This window comes from Theropithecus gelada, chromosome 6 (assembly GCF_003255815.1).
Source record: "Theropithecus gelada isolate Dixy chromosome 6, Tgel_1.0, whole genome shotgun sequence".
NCBI lineage: Eukaryota > Metazoa > Chordata > Mammalia > Primates > Cercopithecidae > Theropithecus > Theropithecus gelada.
The window spans coordinates 168401907-168423903 of NC_037673.1; the positions used below are offsets into that span (position 1 = coordinate 168401907).

A 21997-nucleotide genomic window follows, 5' to 3' on the forward strand; every position below is an offset into this window, starting at 1 on the left:
AGACTGGCGGATCACGAGGTCAGGAGATCGACACCATCCTGGCTAACACGGTGAAACCCCATCTCTACTAAAAAAAAAACAAAAAACAAAAAAACAAAAAACTAGCCAGGCGAGGTGGCGGGCACCTGCAGTCCCAGCTACTCGGGAGGCTGAGGCAGAAGAATGGTGTAAACCCGGGAGGCGGAGCTTGCAGTGAGCTGAGATCATGCCACTGCACTGGAGCCTGGGCGACAGAGCGAGACTCCATCTCAAAAAAAAAAAAAAAAAAAAAGTGAACCCTAAACTATGGACTTCTGAGTGATAATGACGTTTCGGTGTAGGTTCATTTATTTTAACAAATGAACTACTCTAACGGTGAATGTTGATATTGGGGGAGGCTATGCATGTGTGGGAGTAGGGGGTACATGGGAAATCTCTGTTTCTTCCACTTAATTTTAATGTGAACTTAAAACCACTCTAAAATAAATAAGGGAAAAATCCATACCATTTACTCAAATACGATTTGATTTCATTTTAAGTCTATAGGTTTATGGGTTACCCTCTTCCCGAATTAAATATCTGGGATCACAAAATATCAATAAAAGTAATATTTTACATTGTAGTCCATAACTATTACCGCAGAATTACCTATTCAGAGCAGACTGGCTCCTTTGTGGCCTAGACTCTTGAACAACATAATCCTAACCCTCCATTATTTAATGGCCCCAAATCTCTACTAAAGACAAACTGCACTGATAGTAGTGGTTTCTACCACACGACCTCTTTAGGACCTAACAAGGATCAATAGGAAACAATTCTTACATTCTAGAGTCACTGCATAGACATTTACTGATCATCTTGAAGTGTGTAGGGCATGTCACTGACACTGAGAAGGTTGTAAGAGAACCAAGGCTGTCCCTGATCTCCAGGAGCATATACTCATGAGCAGATACAGCATACCCGTCACAGATTTTAGTACAAACAGATACAATGAAAATCAAACACAGGTGCTGAAACATCGCAGAACAGAAAAGTGACTAGAGTTGGTAGAGCCAACATGGAGGAATTCTGTAGAAATGGTGTGTTCTGGGCATGATTTTAAAGACACGGAATAGCAGTGAAGGGCATCCCAAGAAATAGAAATGATATGGAAATAATAATTACAAGGTAAACAGAGAATACCATGGGACCTTTTTGAAGTAGAATACAGAATCGATGATGTAAAAATACTAAATAGGCAGTAATAGTGAAACCTGATAGTAGGGTTCAGGAGTTTAGGCTTAATACTACAGGAAATTACCAGAGGTGGCTAAAACAGGTAAATTAGATATTCAACATTCACCACCTTTTATATGCTACCAGATATTCTAGGTGCTAAGGTTGTGTTGGTGAACAAGACAAAGCCTGCTGACTGTTTTATCATCTATGTGAAGAGAGAAAGAATGACTGGAATCATGACTGCCTGACTACAGAAATGGAAAAAAAATCAAACTGAGAGATTTGAAGGTAACTGGCAGAACCAAATGATGGGTTAGATTTGATGGAAAACCAAAAGGAAAGAATCATGTAACTGGAAACTAGAATGACATAAAAAAATCATTTAGGGTTACAAGATTCTTTGCTTAGCTTTTAATTGCTCCAGGTTCCATGAGATGCTTCAGTTGAATTAGCTACAAGTAACTAAAGCAGATTGGGAAAAGTCAGGGTAAAAGAAGTTTGGAGAGTAATAATTTCCAACATACAAGATTTAACATAAAAAAGCAAACACTTGGCTGGGCACGGTGGCTCACATGGTCAGGAGTTCGAGACCGGCCTGACTAACATGGTGAAACCCTGTCTCTACTAAAAATACAAACATTAGCCGGTTGCAGTGGTGTGCTCCTGTAATCCCAGCTACTCAGGAGGCTGAGGGAGGAGAATCGCTTGAACCTGGGAGGCAGAGGTTGCAGCGAGCTGAGATCACACCACTGCACTCCAGCCTGGGCAATGGAGTCAAAAAAAAAAAAAAAAAAAAAGCAAACACTCAGGAGTGTTTACTACTGCTAACCTTGTCTAAGCACTTTACATATATTAACATTTAATCCTCACAAATGCACTATAAGCTAAGTCTATTCTACCCATTTTACAGATGGAAAAATTGAAGTAGAATCAAGTAACTTGTGTCCAGGGTCACAGAACTAGTAAGTAGCCAAGTGTATAATGTATAAGAGGTACAAGGATTGGTTCTCAGATTAGTTAATGTGAGGGAGAAAATGTACTTAGAACAAAAGGCAGAGGACAAATGCAGGATAAAAAGTCAAGAAATGAATCACAAGGAGCAAGAAACCAACAGCGCCCAGTGGAGCCCAACAACGTATTTGCTAATGATGCCTACGACAGCTAAAAGAAAATGGAAGATGAGCCCAAGTTGGTCCAGAGGAAATGGTGGTGACTGAGAGAAGTTTCAGTGGTATGAGGCTGTCTCATCTACAGTATTTGAGAGGAGCATGTGAAAAAAATGAGGCAGCAGAAGACAGACAGTGACATGGTTTGGCTGTTCCACCCAAATCTCATCTTGAATTGTAACCCCCATAAACCCCACATGCCTAGGGAGAGGCCTGGTGGGAGGTGACGATCATGGGGGCGGCTTCCCCCAAGCTGTTCTCATAATAATGAATTCTCACGAGATCTGATGTTTTTCATTGTTTTTGTTTTTTTTTTTTTGAGACAGAATCTCACGCTGTGGCCCAGGCTGGAGTGAGGGGGCGCAATCTCAGCTCACTGAAACCTCTGCCTCCCAGGTTCAAGCAATTTTCGTGCCTCAGCCTCAGCCTCCTGAGATTACAGGCGTGCACCACCATACCTGGCTAATTTTTGTATTTTTAGTAGAGAGAGGATTTCACCATGTTGGCCAGGCTAGTCTCAAACTCCTGACTTCAAGTGATCTGCCTTGTCTCTGTCTCTCAAAGGGCTGGGATTACAGACGTGAGCCACTGTGCCCGGCCAAGATCTGATGGTTTTATAAGGGACTCTTCCCCCTTTGCTCCTCACTCTTCTCTCTCCTGCTGCCATGTGAAGGCCCTGCTTCCTCTTTGCCTTCCATCGTGACTGTAAGTTTCCTAAGGCCTCCCCAGCCCTGTGGAACTGTGAGTCAATTAAACCTCTTTTCTCTGTGAATTGCCTAGTCTCCGGAAGTTCTTTAAAGCACTGTGAAAATGAACTAATACAGAGAGGTTTGCTTAAAGAAACCCAGTATATTTAAACACAAAAGGGAAGGAACACTCTAAAAGTTGACAACATAGGGATTTTTCTATTTTTCCAAAATCACTTTTAGCTACATTTACAAAATATTTTACAAAAGGTTTTAATTACCACCCACTGGCCACCAAGGGTGCAGTTCATTTAGCAATCACTAGTTTTAACAAAGTTCTAATTAGGATTGCTCAGATTGCTCACCTAACATCCTCTGTGGAAGGACAGGTTTTTTTTGTTTGTTTGTTTTTTGTTTTCTTCTCACAAACCTATTGTAGGCTTCAAGTCCTAGCAGAGACAGATGGCCACTAGGCTAAATAAGTGCCAGGGCATCATTTCCCCAGGCCAGGAAGCCCTGAAAGCTCCCCATGGTAGGAAGAAAGCTGCCAAGTCTCCACCTTCTGTTCTGATTTCATACATAATTTTCTTCTATTTATCTTTTATCTAGATGATTGGCTCAGATGTTTCTATTTTCCTTGGTCAACTGTTCTTCCACGATTATTTTAAATTATGCCTCAAAATATTCCACTAGAAAATTAGAAAGATAAAACTAAATTAGACGACAAATAATACCTTTACTAAATGTCATTAGGTCTAATGCTTTATACTCTTTTTCAAGCAATCTTTCAGGTTAGAAAGAAAGATGTATTTTTCAGCATTTAAAGGCCTGTTTATCCCTCTGTGCTCTCACTCCCTTAAGACTGTAGCTCAGTGTGAAAAGTTTTTACCACGTGAGACTTGCATCACTACATGAACAGGTTTGTAAAAGTTAAAAATCAATGTTGGCAAGGGTGTGGAAATGTTTGCTATCTTGATTGTGGGGAGTTTTACAAGTATATACATGTCAAAGCTGATAAGATTGTCCACTTTAAACATGCTGTTTAGTGTACTTCAATATACCTTGATAAAGTTAACAAATTTAATATTTAGATCACATTGGCAATCTGGTATAGAAAACCATCCTCTCAAAATGAAAGAAGGGGCAATGTTCTAGAACGCCAAGGTTTTTGTAGCACTATGGGTCTCTTCCAAAGCCTGTAGGAATAAATGTCTTTGCTCCTGACTTCTCTTTTCTGACTCAGAAGGCTTATTTTTTATTTATTTATTTTTTTGAGATGGAATCTTGCTCTGTCGCCCATGCTGGAGGACAGTGGCATGATCTCGTCTCACTGCAACATCTGCCTCCTGGGCTTAAGCAATTCTCCTGCCTTAGCCTCCCCAAGTTGCTGGGACCACAGGCACGTGCCACCAACCCTGGCTAATTTTTGTATTATAAACTCTTCTACTTCTTAGCAACCATGCCCTGCTATGGCAAAGGAAAGCCTTAACATTTGAGTTGGAAATTGCTTTAGAAAGAATGAGAACACTTAAATGATAGAATGAATGTAAAGGAATGAAAACAGTGGGGTTCAGGCAGTGCACTCAAGCCTGACAGAGGGACATAAGATTCCAGGAGAAGCACTGAGATGTGACAGGAGCAATGGCTTTGGAGTCAGTCATACTATTTGAATTTAGACCCTGATTTTGGACATGGTGGGTCTATTTCCTCAAGAATTATAGTACCTCCCTGATGAGGTTGTTGTAAAGATTAAATAACATGCACGTGAAAAATTGCCTAGTACATATAACAAATCCATAGAAAACACACAATAATGTTGGCTCTCTTCTCACAAGTTTTAAATCTCAGAATCAGACTTACAGGGGAACACTCACCAACAGCAATGTCACAAAGGATCCAGGTTTCATAAAATTTGAGTCTATGGCTTCATGTTTCACGGTGATTCCCACAAACCTGAATCACGCTAATGTCCAAAGGGCCATCAAAATTATCCTCCACCCAGATATTAGGTGCAGTTTTTCAGGATTGTAGGGATGCTAACAAATTACAGGCTCTCTCATGCAAACACTTTGCTAGGAATTACATATATCAAGTTTATATTTGGCAATCAGGCTTTAGAAGCAGGAGGTCTAGCTATCTCAAACTACCAAATCAGCCATCAAGACTGTGGCATTCAGAAAACTAAGTCTACCATCTCTTGTAGTAAACATAAGTGAAAAGTGGCTTAACCTGTATACGTATTGTTGATGTCATATGACAGTCAAATCATGATTAAGAGCTTGTGTAACACTTCGCCACAGTTTTAAGGGGGACACTGATCTTTAATTTTCAGTGCTCTAAAAGGGGCAATGGAGCAGACTAGAAGCACCTGAACACAGTGTTCTGTGTAAAGCTGATCTGGCTTTACAGAAGTAGAAGTCAGTATAATATACTCCTTGGGACCATGTTAGAAATAGAAACCCTGTGTTCCTCTACCTCCACTACCCAGAATGGCATACAAAGGAGGTCTTTTTCATTTCTAAACCCTACAATAGTCCAGCAAAAATTCCATCTCCTGTATATCTTCATGCCTTCATTCCTAAGCTTTATGTTTATGAATTATCAATTAATTTTGTTAAATGACAAATTCTTTTTTTTTTTTTTTTAGTAGAGATGGGGTTTTACCCTATTAGCCAGGATGGTCTCCATCTCCTGACCTCGTGATCTGCCTGCCTCAGCCTCCCAAAGTGCTGGGATTATAGGCATGAGCGACTGTGCCTGGCCAAATGAAAAATTCTTTTTTTTGAGACAGTCTGGCTTTTGTTGCCCAGGTTGGAGAGCAATGGCACACTCTTGAGAACCTCTGCCTCCCGGGTTCAAGCAATTCTCCTGCCTCAGCCTCCTGAGTAGCTGGGATTACAAGCATCCGCCACCACGTCCAGCTAATTTTTGTATTTTTAGTAGAGACAGGGTTTCACCACGTTGGCCAGGCTGGTCTCGAACTCCTGACCCCATGATCCACCCACCTCGACCTCCCAAAGTGTTGGAATTACAGGCATGAGCCACCGCGCCAGGCCTGAAAAATTATTATATGAACCTTTAAAGTCCACACCAAAATTCATGGCCTGCTTCTTAATGGGCATCTGAAACACCTAAGGAAAATAGAAACAAGACTTACACACATGGATTTCCTGTTTATGTCTTAAGAGAATCTGCTTTTTTCCTTTTAATATTAACAGTTTACCATTTTAAAGTATTCTACATAGTGTGCAAGGGAACTAAAACATTAGACATAGACCAAATACTGAAGATTACTTGTGCAATCACTTTACAGAACAGGGAGATGAAATGACTTGTCCGGGGCATTGAATTGCGTTAGTTACTGTTAGATCCAAAACTTGAGTTCAAATGCCAATTTCATGACTTATACTTTGGAAGAATGATGCAACCTCTCTGTGCTTCAGTTTTCTGATCTGTGCAAAATGGGGATTGTTGTAGGTGATTATTACAGGCATAAGAATTAAATGTTAATTCAAAACATGAGGCTGGGCACAGTGGCTCATGCTTGTAATCCCAGCACTTGGGGAGGCCAAGTCGGGTGGATCACTTGAGGTCTGGAGATTGAGATCATCCTGGCCAACATGGTGAAACCCGGTCTCAACTAAAAATACAAAAATTAGATGGGCGTGCTGGTGCACATCTGTAATCTCAGCTACTCGGGAGGCTGAAGCATGAGAACTGCTTGAACCCAGGAGGCAGAGGTTGCAGTGAGCTAAGATCGCATCACTGCACTCCCGCGTGGGTGACAGAGCCAGACTCCATCTCCAAAAAAAGAAAAATAAAATAAATAAATGAATACATACATACATACAACATGAGTTTCGAGTATTTTATTACTGATTCTCAGTCCAGTGTTCTTTTCATACGTTGGTTCCTTACACATAACATGCTCTTTATACTATTTGTAAGTGCCTTTGTTGTTTAAAAAATTAAGTTTTATTATACATAACGCACATTTAATATATTCTGAGATAAAGAAGAAAACATTCTGGGGAACTCCTTTCCCACCCATGTAACAAACTCTGTGAAAAGAGAAATAAAAAAAGTTAAGTCTTCTAAGAATTAAGTTTTTCTACCTCCCATACCCCTTAAGGGTTAAGGACAAAAGAAAACAGGTCCTCAAAAGCTGAACTGAAGAACTGGCGACATTTAGCTATAAGAAGTATGAATAAAATCGGGGTTAAATTTCTGTTTCCCAGTAGAAAAGCATGTTTGAGTAATAGGGAGCAGCTAGCTACTCCATCTATTCAAGGAGGGTAAGAGGACAGCTTTTACATTTGAATCGCTGGGATATGGAAAACATGTTAGAAAAAAATACTCTCACTAAGAATTACGAGATAATTGTAGATGCTAAACAAATCAACAACTACCTTTCTAGAAAACCAGGAGGTAGAGGAAGGGAGTAGGCAATTCCTAAAATCTTTTTAAATCTTCTATATCATAATTACAAAAAGCATTAAGTGTTTATCTTTACTAGACACAGTTTCTGAATAAGCTTTCACTGAAAATTACTAAATAGTATACTATTCACTACACAGCAAATGTGTGAGAAGTGTAAACACTACTTGTTTTTTCTTACCCTGTTTATGCTAATTTGGCAAATCACTAACCTATAACCTGGTTTCACTGGTAAACTACTATATTAAGAATGTTTTTAGGATTTCTAGGTAATGGCAAAATAGCAATCAATGAGAAAAAGGAAATAAGCTCTTTAAGAAATGTAAGACAAGGAGTAACAACATGCTGTGCAAATCATGAACAATAAAGCTCATATAGGACAGGAAAACTGTGAAAGGGGTACCAGGTACCAAAATCGCATGGGGAGCTTTTTCCACAATATATGTTCATACCATTCTCAATATGAGTCAATTTCCAGAATGAAAATATACCGTATGTGTAAATATAACATTAACAGGTAGTTATGACAAGTTCCCTCTTACTCTCCCCATTGCCACTTGAGAATAAACTGAAGACTTATTGTTATTAACAGAGGAAGATAATTAAAAAGTGTAATGTTATTTTGTTCTCCAGCCTGGGTGACAAAAGTGAAACTCCGTCTCAAAAAACAGATAATTTAGAAAATGATCAAAATCTATAAATTCAGAATTTTGGTGCAGGGAACTGGGAATTTACGTGTTAATTTCAGAGTTCAAGAAATAAGATCATCAGCACTACTATTTATTAAGTGCTTTTTGGATACCCAGCACTCTGATCAGCAACTTACATGTATTACCACTACATTTAATCAACATAGCCATCCCAAGAGGTAGACAGTTCTTATCCATATTTTACAGATGAGAGAATTGAAGCTTACAGAAGATGTGATTTGCTCAAAGTCATACAGTTGCAAGTAATACAGTAGGGACAGAAGTAAGACGAGATCTGATATCAAAACCTGAACTAAGTAATAGTCAAGTCTATGCAATAACTTAAACTTAAAATACAAAGTGCTTTGGGTAGCACAATGCAATGTGCCCAAAGTAAAATTTCTATTTTTTTCTTTTTTTTTGAGACAGAGTCTCGCTCTGTCACCCAGGCTGGAGGGCAGTGACGCGATCTTGGCTTGCTGTAAGCTCCGCCTCCTAGGTTCATGCCACTCTCCTGCCTCAGCCTCCCGAGTAGCTGGGACTATAGGCGCCTGCCACAACACCTGGCTAATTTTTTGTATTTTTAGTAGAGACGGGGTTTCACCGTGTTAGCCAGGATGGTCTCGATCTCCTGACCTCATGATCTGCCCGCCTCGGCCCCTCAAAGTGCTGGGGATTACAGGCGTGAGCCACCGCGCCTGGCCCAAAGTAAAATTTCAAACATGTAATTACACAAAAAAGATGGAAAGAATTTCAGCAATACCACTAAGCCAGTCTAGGTAAAAGCATGGAATAGCCTAGTTATAAACTGACGGTGAGCTAGAGTGTATGACAAAACAAAATTATAAGGTCCAAGAAATATTGACAAGATTCAGATATGAACAAAAGAATTCAATCAAGGGTACCAATGACAATATTAATACCCAGAAAGTTATCACAGAGTTCTGAAAGAGAAAAACTCAGACATTGGCTTGATTATTCCACACTTAAGCAGAAAATATTCCTTAAACACAGAAGAGGAATAGAGGGGCATCTAATAATTCTCGAATTTCTGAGAGTAATTCTCCCTGATCTGTTGGTAGGTAGGGCTGCCGGGAACATTTTCTTGGCAGTTTACATAGATAAGCAGAAATGAGGGACTTCGGTCTTCCGTGATCTGAGCCCACATCCGATAGGACATGCATAAGCCCCGGCCTTATGTGCAACAGAGTTATTTTGCCTCCATGAACTTTTAAACGAGGGTACAATATACAGAATGCAACCAGGTATTCCAGCAGGTAATTATAAGTACAAAATAAGAAATTAAAAGTTCCAACATTCTGGATCTCACGCAATCACACATACATGACTCTTCTTCCACCCACGTGTAGGTCTATACAACATATATTCTCCTCAAAAAATAGAAGATATAGACATCAAAAAGAGAAGGATGATAAAACTATTTGTAAAGGAAGACCCCTTCCCTTTATATTATATAAAGGTAGTAGATGAAGACGATAATTACAAAACTGAAAAAGGTAAATGGACTAAGATGATGCCTACCACCTCCCAACTCACAATCACATAAAGGTAAAGAATTTAGAGACTACCCATGAAAACTGGGACTAAAGAGTCATACTGAGGCCAGGTACAGTGGTTCACGCCTGGAATCCCAGCCCTTTGGGAGGCCGAGGCAGGCAGATAGCTTGAGGCCAGGAGTTCGAGAGCAGCTTGGCCAACATGGTGAAACCCCATCTCTACCAAAAAAATACAAAAATCAGCTGGGCATGATGGCGAACGCCTGTAATTCCAGCTACTTGGGAGGCTGAGGCATGAGAATTGCTTGAACCTGGGAGGTGGAGGTTATAGTGAGCCAAGATCACGCCACTGCACTCCAGCCTGGGCAACAGAGTGAGACTCTGTCTCAAAAAAATAAAATAAGTTCCAAACAAACAAACAAACAAAAAAGACTCACGGTCATAAAAAAAGTCACACTGAAAATGGCATTCTATCATAAATTCTCCAAATGTAGGAGGGATCACTTTTACACATGTATAGAAAAAGTGATCCGTGGGTGCTCAATAACATCAGTACCACAAGACTATGCTAATAAACTTTCATAATAAAGAACAGGCAGCCATAAAAAAAGGAATGTTTCTTGGAATCACAATTAATCAGAAAATTAATTTGGAATTAACTTTGGTGATTTGGAGTCTGGCAAGGATATAGTAAGTTAAGTATCTTTTGGCCAGGCACAGCAGCTTATGCTTATAACCTCAGCACTTTGGAAGGCCAAGGGAAGAGGACTGCTTGAATCCAGGAGTTCGAGACCATCCTGGGCAACACAGTGGGACCATGCCTTTCCAAAAAACAAAACAAAACAAAACAAAACACAAAAAGCAAAACGTAGCCAGGCATGGTGATGCACGCCTGCAGTCCCAGGTACTTAGGAGGCTGAGGTGGGAGGATCTCTTGAGCCTGGGAGGTCGAGGCTGCAATGAGCCATGATCATGCCAGTGCACTCCAGCCTGGATGACAGAGTGAGACCTGCCTCTTAAAAAAAGGGACTTTGGGGCCGGGCGCGGTGGCTCACGCCTGTAATCCCAGCACTTTGGGAGGCCGAGGCAGGTGGATCACAAGGTCAGGAGATCGAGACCATCCTGGCTAACATGGAGAAACCCCGTCTCTTCTAAAAATACAAAAATTAGCCAGGCATGGCCGGGCGCGGTGGCTCAAGCCTGTAATCCCAGCACTTTGGGAGGCCGAGGCGGGCGGATCACGAGGTCAGGAGATCGAGACCATCCTGGCTAACATGGTGAAACCCCGTCTCTACTAAAAATACAAAAAACTAGCCGGGCGTGGTGGCGGGCGCCTGTAGTCCCAGCTACTCGGAGGCTGAGGCAGGAGAATGGCCTGAACCTGGGAGGCGGAGCTTGCAGTGAGCCGAGATCGCGCCACTGCACTCCAGCCTGGGTGACACAGCGCGAGACTCCGTCTCAAAAAAAAAAAAAAAATTAGCCAGGCATGGTGGGGAAGCTGAGGCATGAGAATCACTTGAACCTGGGAGGCGGAGGCTGCAGTGAGCTGAGTGCACCACTGCACTCCAGCCTGCTGGGCGACAGAGCAAGACTCTTATCTCAAAAGAGAGAGAGAGAGAAAGAACAGAATAAAATAAAATAAAAATCTGTCATTTGACATAGAGTGAAAGGACATAAAGCAAGTGGTTAAACAATGAAAGTCACTGTTCCTCTAAGAATATAGATACAGGGAGATACTGGGGATTAAAACAATGAAAGTATCATAATGAATAGAAATCAATGCAAGGTGGTTATTACATAGATCTGAAAAGACAACCTTGAAAATATTAACTTGAAAAACTAAAGAGAATACTGAGAATATTAATACAGAAATAAAAAAATGTAAATACAAAATTAACACCTAAATCTCAATGTAGCATGAAAAATTTTCATATGTTTCTCATCAAGGAGAACAAACAAGAGTATGTACATGGCACCAGCATATGCACATCCCTGGAAACACTCAAAGCTTATGGTTATCCTTAAAAGAGTCACATTCCTACACCAAAGAGAGAAGTTCCTAATAATGCTCAGGGCTACAATCATGGAAAATTGTCCTTAAAAACATGTGGGACTCACTTCTAAGTTTGGGTTTGCTTATTACGCCAAAAATAGGCTTGACAAGGAAGTATAATGACTAAAAGGAGCAACCTCTGAGTCTCTACAGCTCACAAAATCTAAACTGAGACTCTATCTCTAGCGCTGCTAGGAGGAAACCAGTGAAGTGGAAGCTCCAGTAGATTGGCAGGGGGATGAGGCTGGTGAGGTGGGGGTGGGAGGGTGGAGAGAAGAGGTCTTCCTGGAGAACTAGGTTACACGGAAATTTTTTAGATGATCAAGAGTTCTTTCCTGAAATTAAGACATATTAAAAAAAAAAAAAATATATATATATATATAAAAACACACAAAGTAAAACCTGTCTCCACCTGAAAGATGTACAAGAAAAAAAGAGGAATGCTATTCCTTGCTACATTAAAAAAAAAGAATAATTCATAGCAAAGGAAAAAAAACTCTCCCATTTGGTTTCTTGCTATCAGAAACAAAGCTGATTATGTTCCTTCTGTCCTTGAGGAACACCAAACCTACCATGTGGTAATGTTATGTTTGCACCATCAATGATTGCTTGTGCGAGTTCATGATCATTGCTCTCAAAAGCATGTGCAGCAGCCTTCAAGGCATCCCATATCTCTTTCCGGCCTTCAAAAGCTGGTGCGGTATCCCAAAATTCATCCCTCTTGCTGCGTAGTTGTCCATCTGTCATAGGGTAATCGCTTTTCCATTTTGGTTTCTCTTTTTTCAAAGGCTGGTTACGACCTAGAGCAACTGAGAAGAAAAATAAAAGACTGAGATCAAAACCAAATTTTATAAAATATGTATCAAAAGGTATCTGGTCATTCCTCTTTTGGATTATTTCATCAAAATTGCAGCCAAAAATTTGCCTGCTAATTTGTGCATTCTGAAATTCCTCTAACACATTTTGGAACTACAAAAGTGAATAGAGACATTGGATTGCTCTATGCAAAACAAATTGGTAGCTCTTTTCCACTCAGTACACCCTCTCCACAGGATCACTAAAAGAATTACAGGCTGAGTGCAGTAGATCACACCTGTAATCCCAGCACTTTGGGATGCTGAGGTGGAAGGATTGCTCGAATCCAGGAGTTCGAGACTAGCCTGGGCAACATGGTGAGACCCCATCTCTACAAAATACACAAAAATTAGTCTGGCATGTTGGCATATGCCTGTGGTCCCAGCTACTTGGGAGGCTGAGGTGGGGGGATAACGTGAGCCTGGGAGGTTGTGTTTGCAGTGAGCCATGATCACACCACTGCATTTCAGCCTGGGCGAGAGTGAGACCTCATCTCCAATAAAACAAAACAAAACAAAAAACCCCCAGAGAATTATAGTTGTAACGAATGTACCACTCTGGTGGAGGATGTTGATAATCAGGGAAAGGAGGCTATGTATGTGTAGGCACTGGGGGTACATGGGAAATCTTTGTGCCTTCCTCTTAATTCTGTTATGAATCTAAAACTGCTCTAAAAATTTTTTTTAAAAATACAATGAAAATTTTGTTTTGTTCATTTTAAAAGAACTGCCTAGAAGACAAGTGTTTCATCAGACTGTAAGAGCAGGATATGAGTGTCAAGAGACACCATAAAAGAGAGGCAAGATACACTGGGGAAGCCAAACGACAATAGTAGCTTGGACACATGAAACCAGGAAGTAGGAACTGAGAAAATCCAAAGAAGCAAAAGACTGCTTTTCAGTTTCCAGAGAAAGAAGAGCCAAACCACCAGAATCATGAACAAACTGATTAGAGGAATGCTTCCTCTAGCATTCTACTCTCTGGACTTTAGTCAAGGAACTGTAAGTACCTTTCTCTGGAACTCAAACAGGAACTAATTTACAAAGGGTAGAATCAGTACTTTAGTTTTTTTGAGGAACTGGGAATAAAAGAGATAATCTTTGATGCTAGGCCAAGGGATTAGGTCCGAACCACAAGGAGCAGAAGAACTACAATACCGTACCGTAGTTTCAACCCAAGAGAAGAGGAAAACAGAGGGCAAGTGGCAGCATCTCCCCTTAGAGAATGTTACGTAGTAGTAGCGCTGAAACAAGTCTGATGCAGCATCCTTGCACCCAGACACCTATGTGGTGTATTATCTGTGATCTATTTCCATGGGTCATACTGACCTACAGAGCCATTCTTATTTATGGCTCTGTAAGATTATACAGTGCCATTGATAGGAAATAGTTTGATAGATGGGATAGAATATAAAAAGAAAATTGAAGCTGGATGAAAAGATAAGAGTGTTGGAAAAGAGTGGGTGGGAAATAAATGACAGAGCGGGTGGGAAGGAGAGAGGGTGTGTGTCAAAATTCAATGTTCTATATTTAATTGCAGAAAGAATACCAATTTTAAAGAAATTACTCTCAAACTGGTTCTAAAGCATCCATGAAATTGACTACTCCCTCATTGGCCCAGGGCCAGATGAAATTCAAAACAGAAAATAAAATGACTCCAGACCCTGGGCTATCTCTACTCTCCAGGCTATACTCTCAGATGATAAGATCAATAAAGACTGCCATGTCAGGTCTCTTCTGTCCTCTCCCCTCAGGGTGGCACACCAAAGGACTAGCTGTTTTCCACTTAAAACACTCAGCATTAACTTAAATACTTTTTGCCCTCTAACTTGTCCTAGTGAAATGCAAAACAGGTGAGTTCTGCAAAGGTGAGGAAGCAGAACAGGAAATCCATCCATTTAGTAGCAGAGCTGGAAACAGAATCCAAGTCTCTTTATTTAATCAACAAATACGTACTGCGTGTCTACTGGGAGTAACACTACAGATGCGCCTATTTAATTCAAATGTGAGAAACACAGTCTACACTAATGATTTTTCCCTACCTCTTCCAAATAATACAGATAATGCAGCTAGAGCATAGTTCTCTAGAAGATGTTCAGAATCTGGTCTGATAACAACCCACTGATTGCACCAACACGATGGAATGCAAGGTGGACTTTACTTTCTGCTACATTATCATTTAGATGAGTTAGAGACAGTTTACGGACAACACTCAGCTTACTGACCAGGAAATGGAAGATGGCACAGTAAGTAGGTAGACTCAGTAAGATATTTATCTGAATAAAGTTTTTGTCTTCCTGAGTATTTCTACAGAATTATCTGGCCTAATATGCATTAAATGCACGAGACATAACTCAGTATAATCTTTCCTGTCATTCTGAGAGAATTACAGAGCACGGACAAAAAACAACAAAACCTCTACAGAAGAATCTCAGGACCTAAAACTAAAGTAAATGAAAGGAAGAGGCCTTTGAAAAGAGGAAGACAACAGAAAAACAATCATAAGAGTTCAAAGTACCTTGGAAAAATTGTAAAACACCTTCCTTACAAATGTGAGGTAGGTTCATTTCACCTCTCTCCATTTGTACTAAGCATAGAAGAACAAAGTCCCACAAAAAGAATAGATGATGCATTTATGTTGCTTAAGGAAAATCATTCCAAATGCATTTTCTTTATCTTTAATTTTAAAATTTTATTTATTTGAGACAGAGTCTTGCTCTGTCACCCAGGCTGGAGTGCACTGGTACGATCCGACTTACTGCAACCTCCGCCTCCTGGGTTCAAGTGATTCTCCTGCCTCAGCCTCCCGAGTAGCTGGGACTACAGACCCATGCCACCATGCCCAGCTAATTTTTGTATTTTTAGTAGAGACGGGGTTTCACCATGTTGGCCAGGATGATTTCAATCTCTCGACTTCATGATCTGCCCACCTCAGCCTCCCAAAGTGCTGGAATTACAGGCATGAGCCACCACGACAGGCCCCAAATGCATTTTCAAATCTACATGCTGTCAAAAGTTTCATAGTAATCATCCTGCAAAAGACAAAATAAATGTTTATGACATGAAGGAAGATTACTTTTGTTTGCCTATTTCTGCCTGTATCATAAACGTAAGTAATACAGAATATCTATCTATAGAATATCCACTATTAAAATCATTAAATCTTTGTAACATAATTACTTTAGTCAAACCACAGAGCAGTGCAGAATTTTCACTACAAAATCTGAGGTTTCAAGCTTCATGTTAAACTAAATGATTAACCCTTGTTAAATAAGTAACTGGGAAAAAACTTAGCATTTGGCAAAAGCATTTGAACTATCCTCTTGTGAAAACATGAAAATACTAGAGTTGTTAAGAGGATTTAAGTTCATATTCATAAACCACCCATAAAAACTGCAAATAAATGTTTGCTAAATAAGTAAAAATGAACTTGGCGGTACTGTATGAAATAACATCTGTAAGTCCTTTGGCAAAAATATACAGGCTTTCTTCTTTTCATAATTTCCAAATCCCTTCCTTAAATGTTAAATAAATGTCCTATGATTGCCATGCACTTCCTTGTGCCTTATCAGAGTACACTTTATAGGCATTTGTTCACCAAATCTTATCCTCTGAGTTCAGGTGGTGCCACAAACCTGTATTTCTGAAAATGCAGTACTTGGACATAGATTATCAGCCTGGCAGCTAAGTACCTCATGTTTGTACCAAGCCAACATTTTTGTAAGATGTGGAATATATATATACTCAACTGGATTTCATTTTATGCTCTGAAACTTTCCGTTTTATCTGCTTCACACATCTTCTGACTGCTGATACCAAAAGAGAGATGCTTGGTATCATTCATAGCATACAGGACTAGGTACCATGCTCTCTAACAGTGAAGAATTTAAAGACAGGAAACATCTTTTATTCCCCAAATTTCTGCTTCTCTATCCTTAAATTGCAGGTAACCAACCATCTTTACTTCTCTATGAATTAACATGTGAGAAATAAAAAATCAATAAAGCAATCTAATGTTAAACTGCACAATCTATTTTAGAAAATATCCTTTCCCCTTTCAATCCACATTTACCACTTCTTTCAAAACGTGTCCAAAAGTCATCTTTTTCTCAGAAGCCTCTTAATCATATTCACCCACTCTTTATCTTTCCTTGTAATCTTTAAACACTTCTTCCCACTCTGTAACAAATAAATAGATCTAACACACAGAAAACCCAAGTAAGGCTTGTTTCTCAGATCTAAATAACACATAATTTAAAATATTTTTACTACATAATTTAAAGCATTCTACCAAAAACTCATTTTAACATTGGTAAAAAACAATCAATTTTGAAGCTAAGTATGATTATAATTGTTTTCCTATTTTGGGTTCCTCTTTGAAAAACCTTGATTTAATGAAGGAACTCTTCAAATGAAGAAAGAAGAGGCCATAATGCATGGATAAGGTAAAAATATCAAGATGACTCAAGCAACAGCTTTTAACAGGTTGAAAACTGGAAGCATCAGTTTCCATAAGACAATAGCATGAGGGAAGAAATGGAATATTAGAACTCTTCCGTAATAGACGGTGCTAAACTAAAAGGACACTTGCAAATATTTTCACGTAAATTTAGAATGCACTATACATACACATATATACATACATGCATAATACATATATTCCCTTTATCTAAAGCAACTAACTGCCAAAATAAAAATAGGGATATGGGAATTAAAATGCCTAAAATGCCAACATCAATATGATATCCAAATCTTCTCTACTGTTTGAGAATTTAAAGGGAGAAGAGACCTTAGATTGTACAATCCAACCTTACTGACAGATAGGAAACTAAGATGCAACAAGGATGGCTTAAAATAATGAGCTTGTACTAGAACGCACATGCCCAAATTCAATGTCCAGATCTCACTGGGTGCAGTGGCTCACATCCCAGCACTTTGTGGGGCTGAGGCAGGAGGATCACTTGAAGCCAGGAGTTCGAGACCAGCCTGGCTAACATGGTGAAACCCTTTTTTTTTTTTTTTTTGAGATGGAGTTTCACTCTTGTCGCTGGAGTGCAACAGCATGATCTCGGTTCACTGCAACCTCTGCCTCCCGGGTTCATGTGATTCTCCTGCCTCAGCCTCCCAAGTAGCTGGGATTATAGGCACCTGCCACCACGCCTGGCTGATTTTCATATTTTTAGTAGAGACAAGGTTTCACCATGTTGGTCAGGCTGGTCTTGAACTCCTGACCTCATGTGATCCACCAGCCTTGGCCTCCCAAAGCGCTGGGATTACAGGTATGAGCCACTGTGCCCGGCCTGGTGAAACCCCATCTCTACCAAAAATACAAAAATTAGCCGGGCGTGTGGTAGGCACCTTGAATCCCAGCTACTCGGCAGGCTGAGGCAAGAGAATCACTTGAACCTGGGAGGCAGAGGTTGCAGTGAGCTGAGATCACACCATTGTACTCCAGCCTTGGCGACAAGAGCAAGACTCCGTCTCAAAACAAAACAAAACAAAACACAGTAACAACGAAGTCCAGATCTCTCTTTCCATTACAGCACTTCATGTCTTACTGGGCTGCTTGTTTTTACACAGCAAACCAAGAACAAAGATTCACTCTAAATAAAGCATATGCTGAATTGTTTTTCTACAGAAATGATCCATCCATGGGCTTCACTATGGCCAACAGAATGGTTATCACCGGACAAAGGTACTTAGCATCTATAACAAATTAGAGACTAAGGATCACATGTAGGAATATCTGCCTAGACAGGTTAGATACACCATCTTCAGTGCTATAATTGTATTAAAAATGAAATAAAAATGAACTTCTGCCATGCTTATATCCTAAAGCTTACCAATTGAAGCATAATAATTTTAAAGGCATTTATATAATTTCAATGTTTTTGAGGTAGCTTTATTGGGGAGAAAAAAAAAATCAACATAACTTCATAATGACTTCCTAGCCCTGATCCTCAAGAGCGTAAGTCCCCTTACCAATGATCTGAGCATACAAACAGGCAACATTTTGTAAAGCCTACTGCAACATTGTATGTTCTGAGACTTTCCCCCCCACTTTTTTTTTTAACTATAGTTCTCAGATTTTACAAGACTTTTTATTTTTTATTTTTTATTTTTTTTGAGACAGAGTCTTGCTCTGTCCCCTAGGCTGGAGTGCAGTGGCGCTATCTCAGCTCACTGCAAGCTCCGCCTCCCAGGTTCACGACATTCTCCTGCCTCAGCCTCCCGAGTAGCTGGGACTACAGGCGCCGGCCACCTCACATGGCTAGTTTTTTGTATTTTTTAGTAGAGACGGGGTTTCACCGTGTTAGCCAGAATGGTCTCGATCTCCTGACCTCGTGATCCGCCAGTCTCGGCCTCCCAAAGTGCTGGGATTACAGGCGTGAGCCACCGCACCAGGTCAAGACTTTTCTTAATGGGTGAGTCTTATTAAAAGTATTATGAAAGCATACAATTAAGTCTTCCCCACTTCGCCGGGCGCGGTGGCTCACGCCTGTAATCCCAGCACTTTGGGAGGCCGAGGCGGGCGGATCACAAGGTCAGGAGATCGAGACCATGGTGAAACCCCGTCTCTACTAAAAATAGAAAAAATTAGCCGGGCGCAGTGGCGGGCGCCTGTAGTCCCAGCTACTCGGGAGGCTGAGGCAGGAGAATGGCGTGAACCCGGGAGGCGGAGCTTGCAGCGAGCAGAGATCCGGCCACTGCACTCCAGCCTGGGCAACAGAGCGAGACTCCGTCTCAAAAAAAAAAAAAAAAAAAAGTCTTCCCCACTCCACAAAACAACTTTACTGAGAAAGATAGTATATGAAATTGGGACTAAGAATATGGTCGCCTAGGCAGTTGGGTGTGGTAGCTCACGCTTGTAATACCAGCACTTTAGAAGGCCAAGGTAGACAGATCACTGGAGACAAGGAGTTCAAGATCAGCCTGGGGAGCATACTGAGACCCTCACTCTATCATAAATAAATATATATATTTATATATTTAGATTTATATGTATAAATCTATATATCTATAAATATATGTAACTCTATATAAAAATCTAAATCTTATTTAGATTTTTATATATATAAAAGAATATGATCACCTAACATGAGACCACTGCAACTTTTAAGTAGTATATAAACTCTAAGATGGTTTACTGGTTGGGGGCAATGGCTTTATCATGAGTTACATTTTTTTTTGGATTGTAGAGAACTTTTTTTTCTTTCAATTCAAGAGAAAGAAGGAACACACATAAATCAAGGATGTTGGCTGGGCACGGTGGCTCACACCTGTAATCTCAGCACTTTGGGAGGCCGACGTGGGTGGATCACCTGAGGTCAGGAGTTCGAGACAAGCCTGGCCAACATGGCAAAACCCTGTCTCTACTAAAAATACAAAATTAGCCAGGCGTGGTGGTGCGCATCTGTAATCCCAGCTACTCAGGAGGCTGAGGCAGGAGAATCGCTTGAACCCCAGAGGTGGAGGTTGCAGTGAGCTGAGATCACGCCATTGCACTCCAGCTTGGGTGACAAGAACGAAATTCTGCTCAAAAAAAAAAAAAAGCCCACTATCTCCACTTTTAACACTATTTGGAAACAGTGTTAGATGCAAAATGAGACAGAATAAAACAACTAGAAGTTTAAGGACCAGAAATAAATAAAACTAGTTCTAGTTGCAGATAATATATTAGTTGCAGATAACACATCACATCTGCAATTAGATATAATTAGATTATATATATAATTGCAGATGGTATAATATAGTTTGATATCTGGTAGGGCCGGGTATTATAAAACCTCTATAATTGAAAGTATAAGGCTTTTCTGACACTTGTTCTCACTATGGTAAATAAAAAAGTCTTTTTGAAAAGAAGTATAAGGCTGGCTGGGTGTGCTGGCTCATACCTCTAATCCCAGCATTTGGGGAGGTCAAGATGCAAAGATCACCTGAGCCCAGGAGTTTGAAACCAGCCAACCTGGCCACCATGGCAAAACCTCGTCTCTACAAAAAATACAAAAATTAGCCAGGTGTAGTTGTGTATACCTGTAGTCCCAGCTACTTGGAGACTGAGGTAGGAGGATCACTTGAGCCTGGGAGGTCAAGGCTGCAGTGAGCTGTGATGGTGCTACTGCACTTTAGCCTGGGCAACAGAGGAAGACCCTCATGAATGGCTTGGTGCCCTTCCCATGAGATCTGGTTGTTTAAAAGAATACAGCACTTCCTCCCCGTTTTTTCTCTTGCTATGTGATGCAATGGTTCCCCCTTTGCCTTCCGCCATGATTGCAAGCTCCCTGAGGCCCTCAACAGGAACAGAGGCCAGTGCCATGCTTCCTGTACAGCCTGTAGAACCATGAGCCAAATAAAACTCTTTTCTTTATAAACTACCCAGTCTCAGGTATTCCTTTATGGCAAGGCAAACAGTCAGATTAATACACTATAATATTGTTGTCATACCTAAGAAAAATTTTTAAAAAATTATATCATCTATCACAAAGTCTTATTTAGATTTATCCACTGTCCCAAAATGGTTTTCACACCAAGTTCCAATCAAGGCTTATGTGTCGTCATTTGATGTAGGCCAGTGTTTCTCAGCTGGGGACGGTTTTGCCCTCCAGGGGATATGGCAATGTGTGAAGACATTTTAACTTGTTCCTTTACCCTTTGTATTAATCTACAAATAGGAAGTTAGGTTTAGAAGCTTTATTAGAGTCAAGTAAAACATTCTGAGTAAGAATTCCTCAAATATGTCTCATACTCTTTATGTTGCCACACACGAGAAGGCGAAGTTTGGCTACTTGGTTAAGGCAACTGAATGTCAAGCCTATGATATAATATAATTATGATATAATTTGTCCTTGGCAATTACCAGTACATGGGGTGATCTCTGACATCTTGAATATTCATGATGCTTTAGTGTATCTACTGATGATCCTTACCTGAAACAGCTATAGGGTTATAAAAGGGTGATTCTTCTAAGTAGTTTATATAATTGAAGTTCCACAACACGGCTACAGACTGCATGTGTGTCCTCACAAAACTTGTGTGGTAAAGATCTAATACTCAATGTGATAGTATTTGGAGGTGGAGCACTGAATGGGACTAGTGACCTTTTAAGACTAGAGAGGAGACATGGTTTTACCTTGCCAAGTGAGGACACAGTAAGAAGATAAATGTATGTAAACCAGGAAGATGGAGGCCCCCACCAGATACCAAATCAGCTGGCACCTTGACTCAAACTTTCCAGCCTCCAGAATTGTTAGAAACAATTTTTTAATTTTTATTTATTTATTTATTTGAGAGGGAGTTTTGCTCTTGTCACCAAGGCTGGAGTACAATGGTGTGATCTCAGCTCACTGCAACCTCTGCCTTCAGCGTTCAAGTGATTCTCCTGCCTCAGCCTCCTGAGT

General features: G+C 40.3%; 1 protein-coding gene across 2 annotated transcripts in view; it reads right to left on the minus strand.

Moving 5' to 3' along the window:
• The window catches only part of UBTD2 (ubiquitin domain containing 2), a 70929-nt gene that overhangs the window by 12571 nt on the left and 36361 nt on the right, over positions 1-21997 (minus strand). For both annotated transcript variants that reach the window (XM_025389191.1, XM_025389190.1), the window contains exon 2: positions 12318-12554. In XM_025389191.1, the coding sequence (XP_025244976.1) occupies positions 12318-12492 (175 nt within the window). In that variant the 5' untranslated portion in view covers positions 12493-12554. The remainder of the gene's footprint in view (positions 1-12317; positions 12555-21997) is intronic.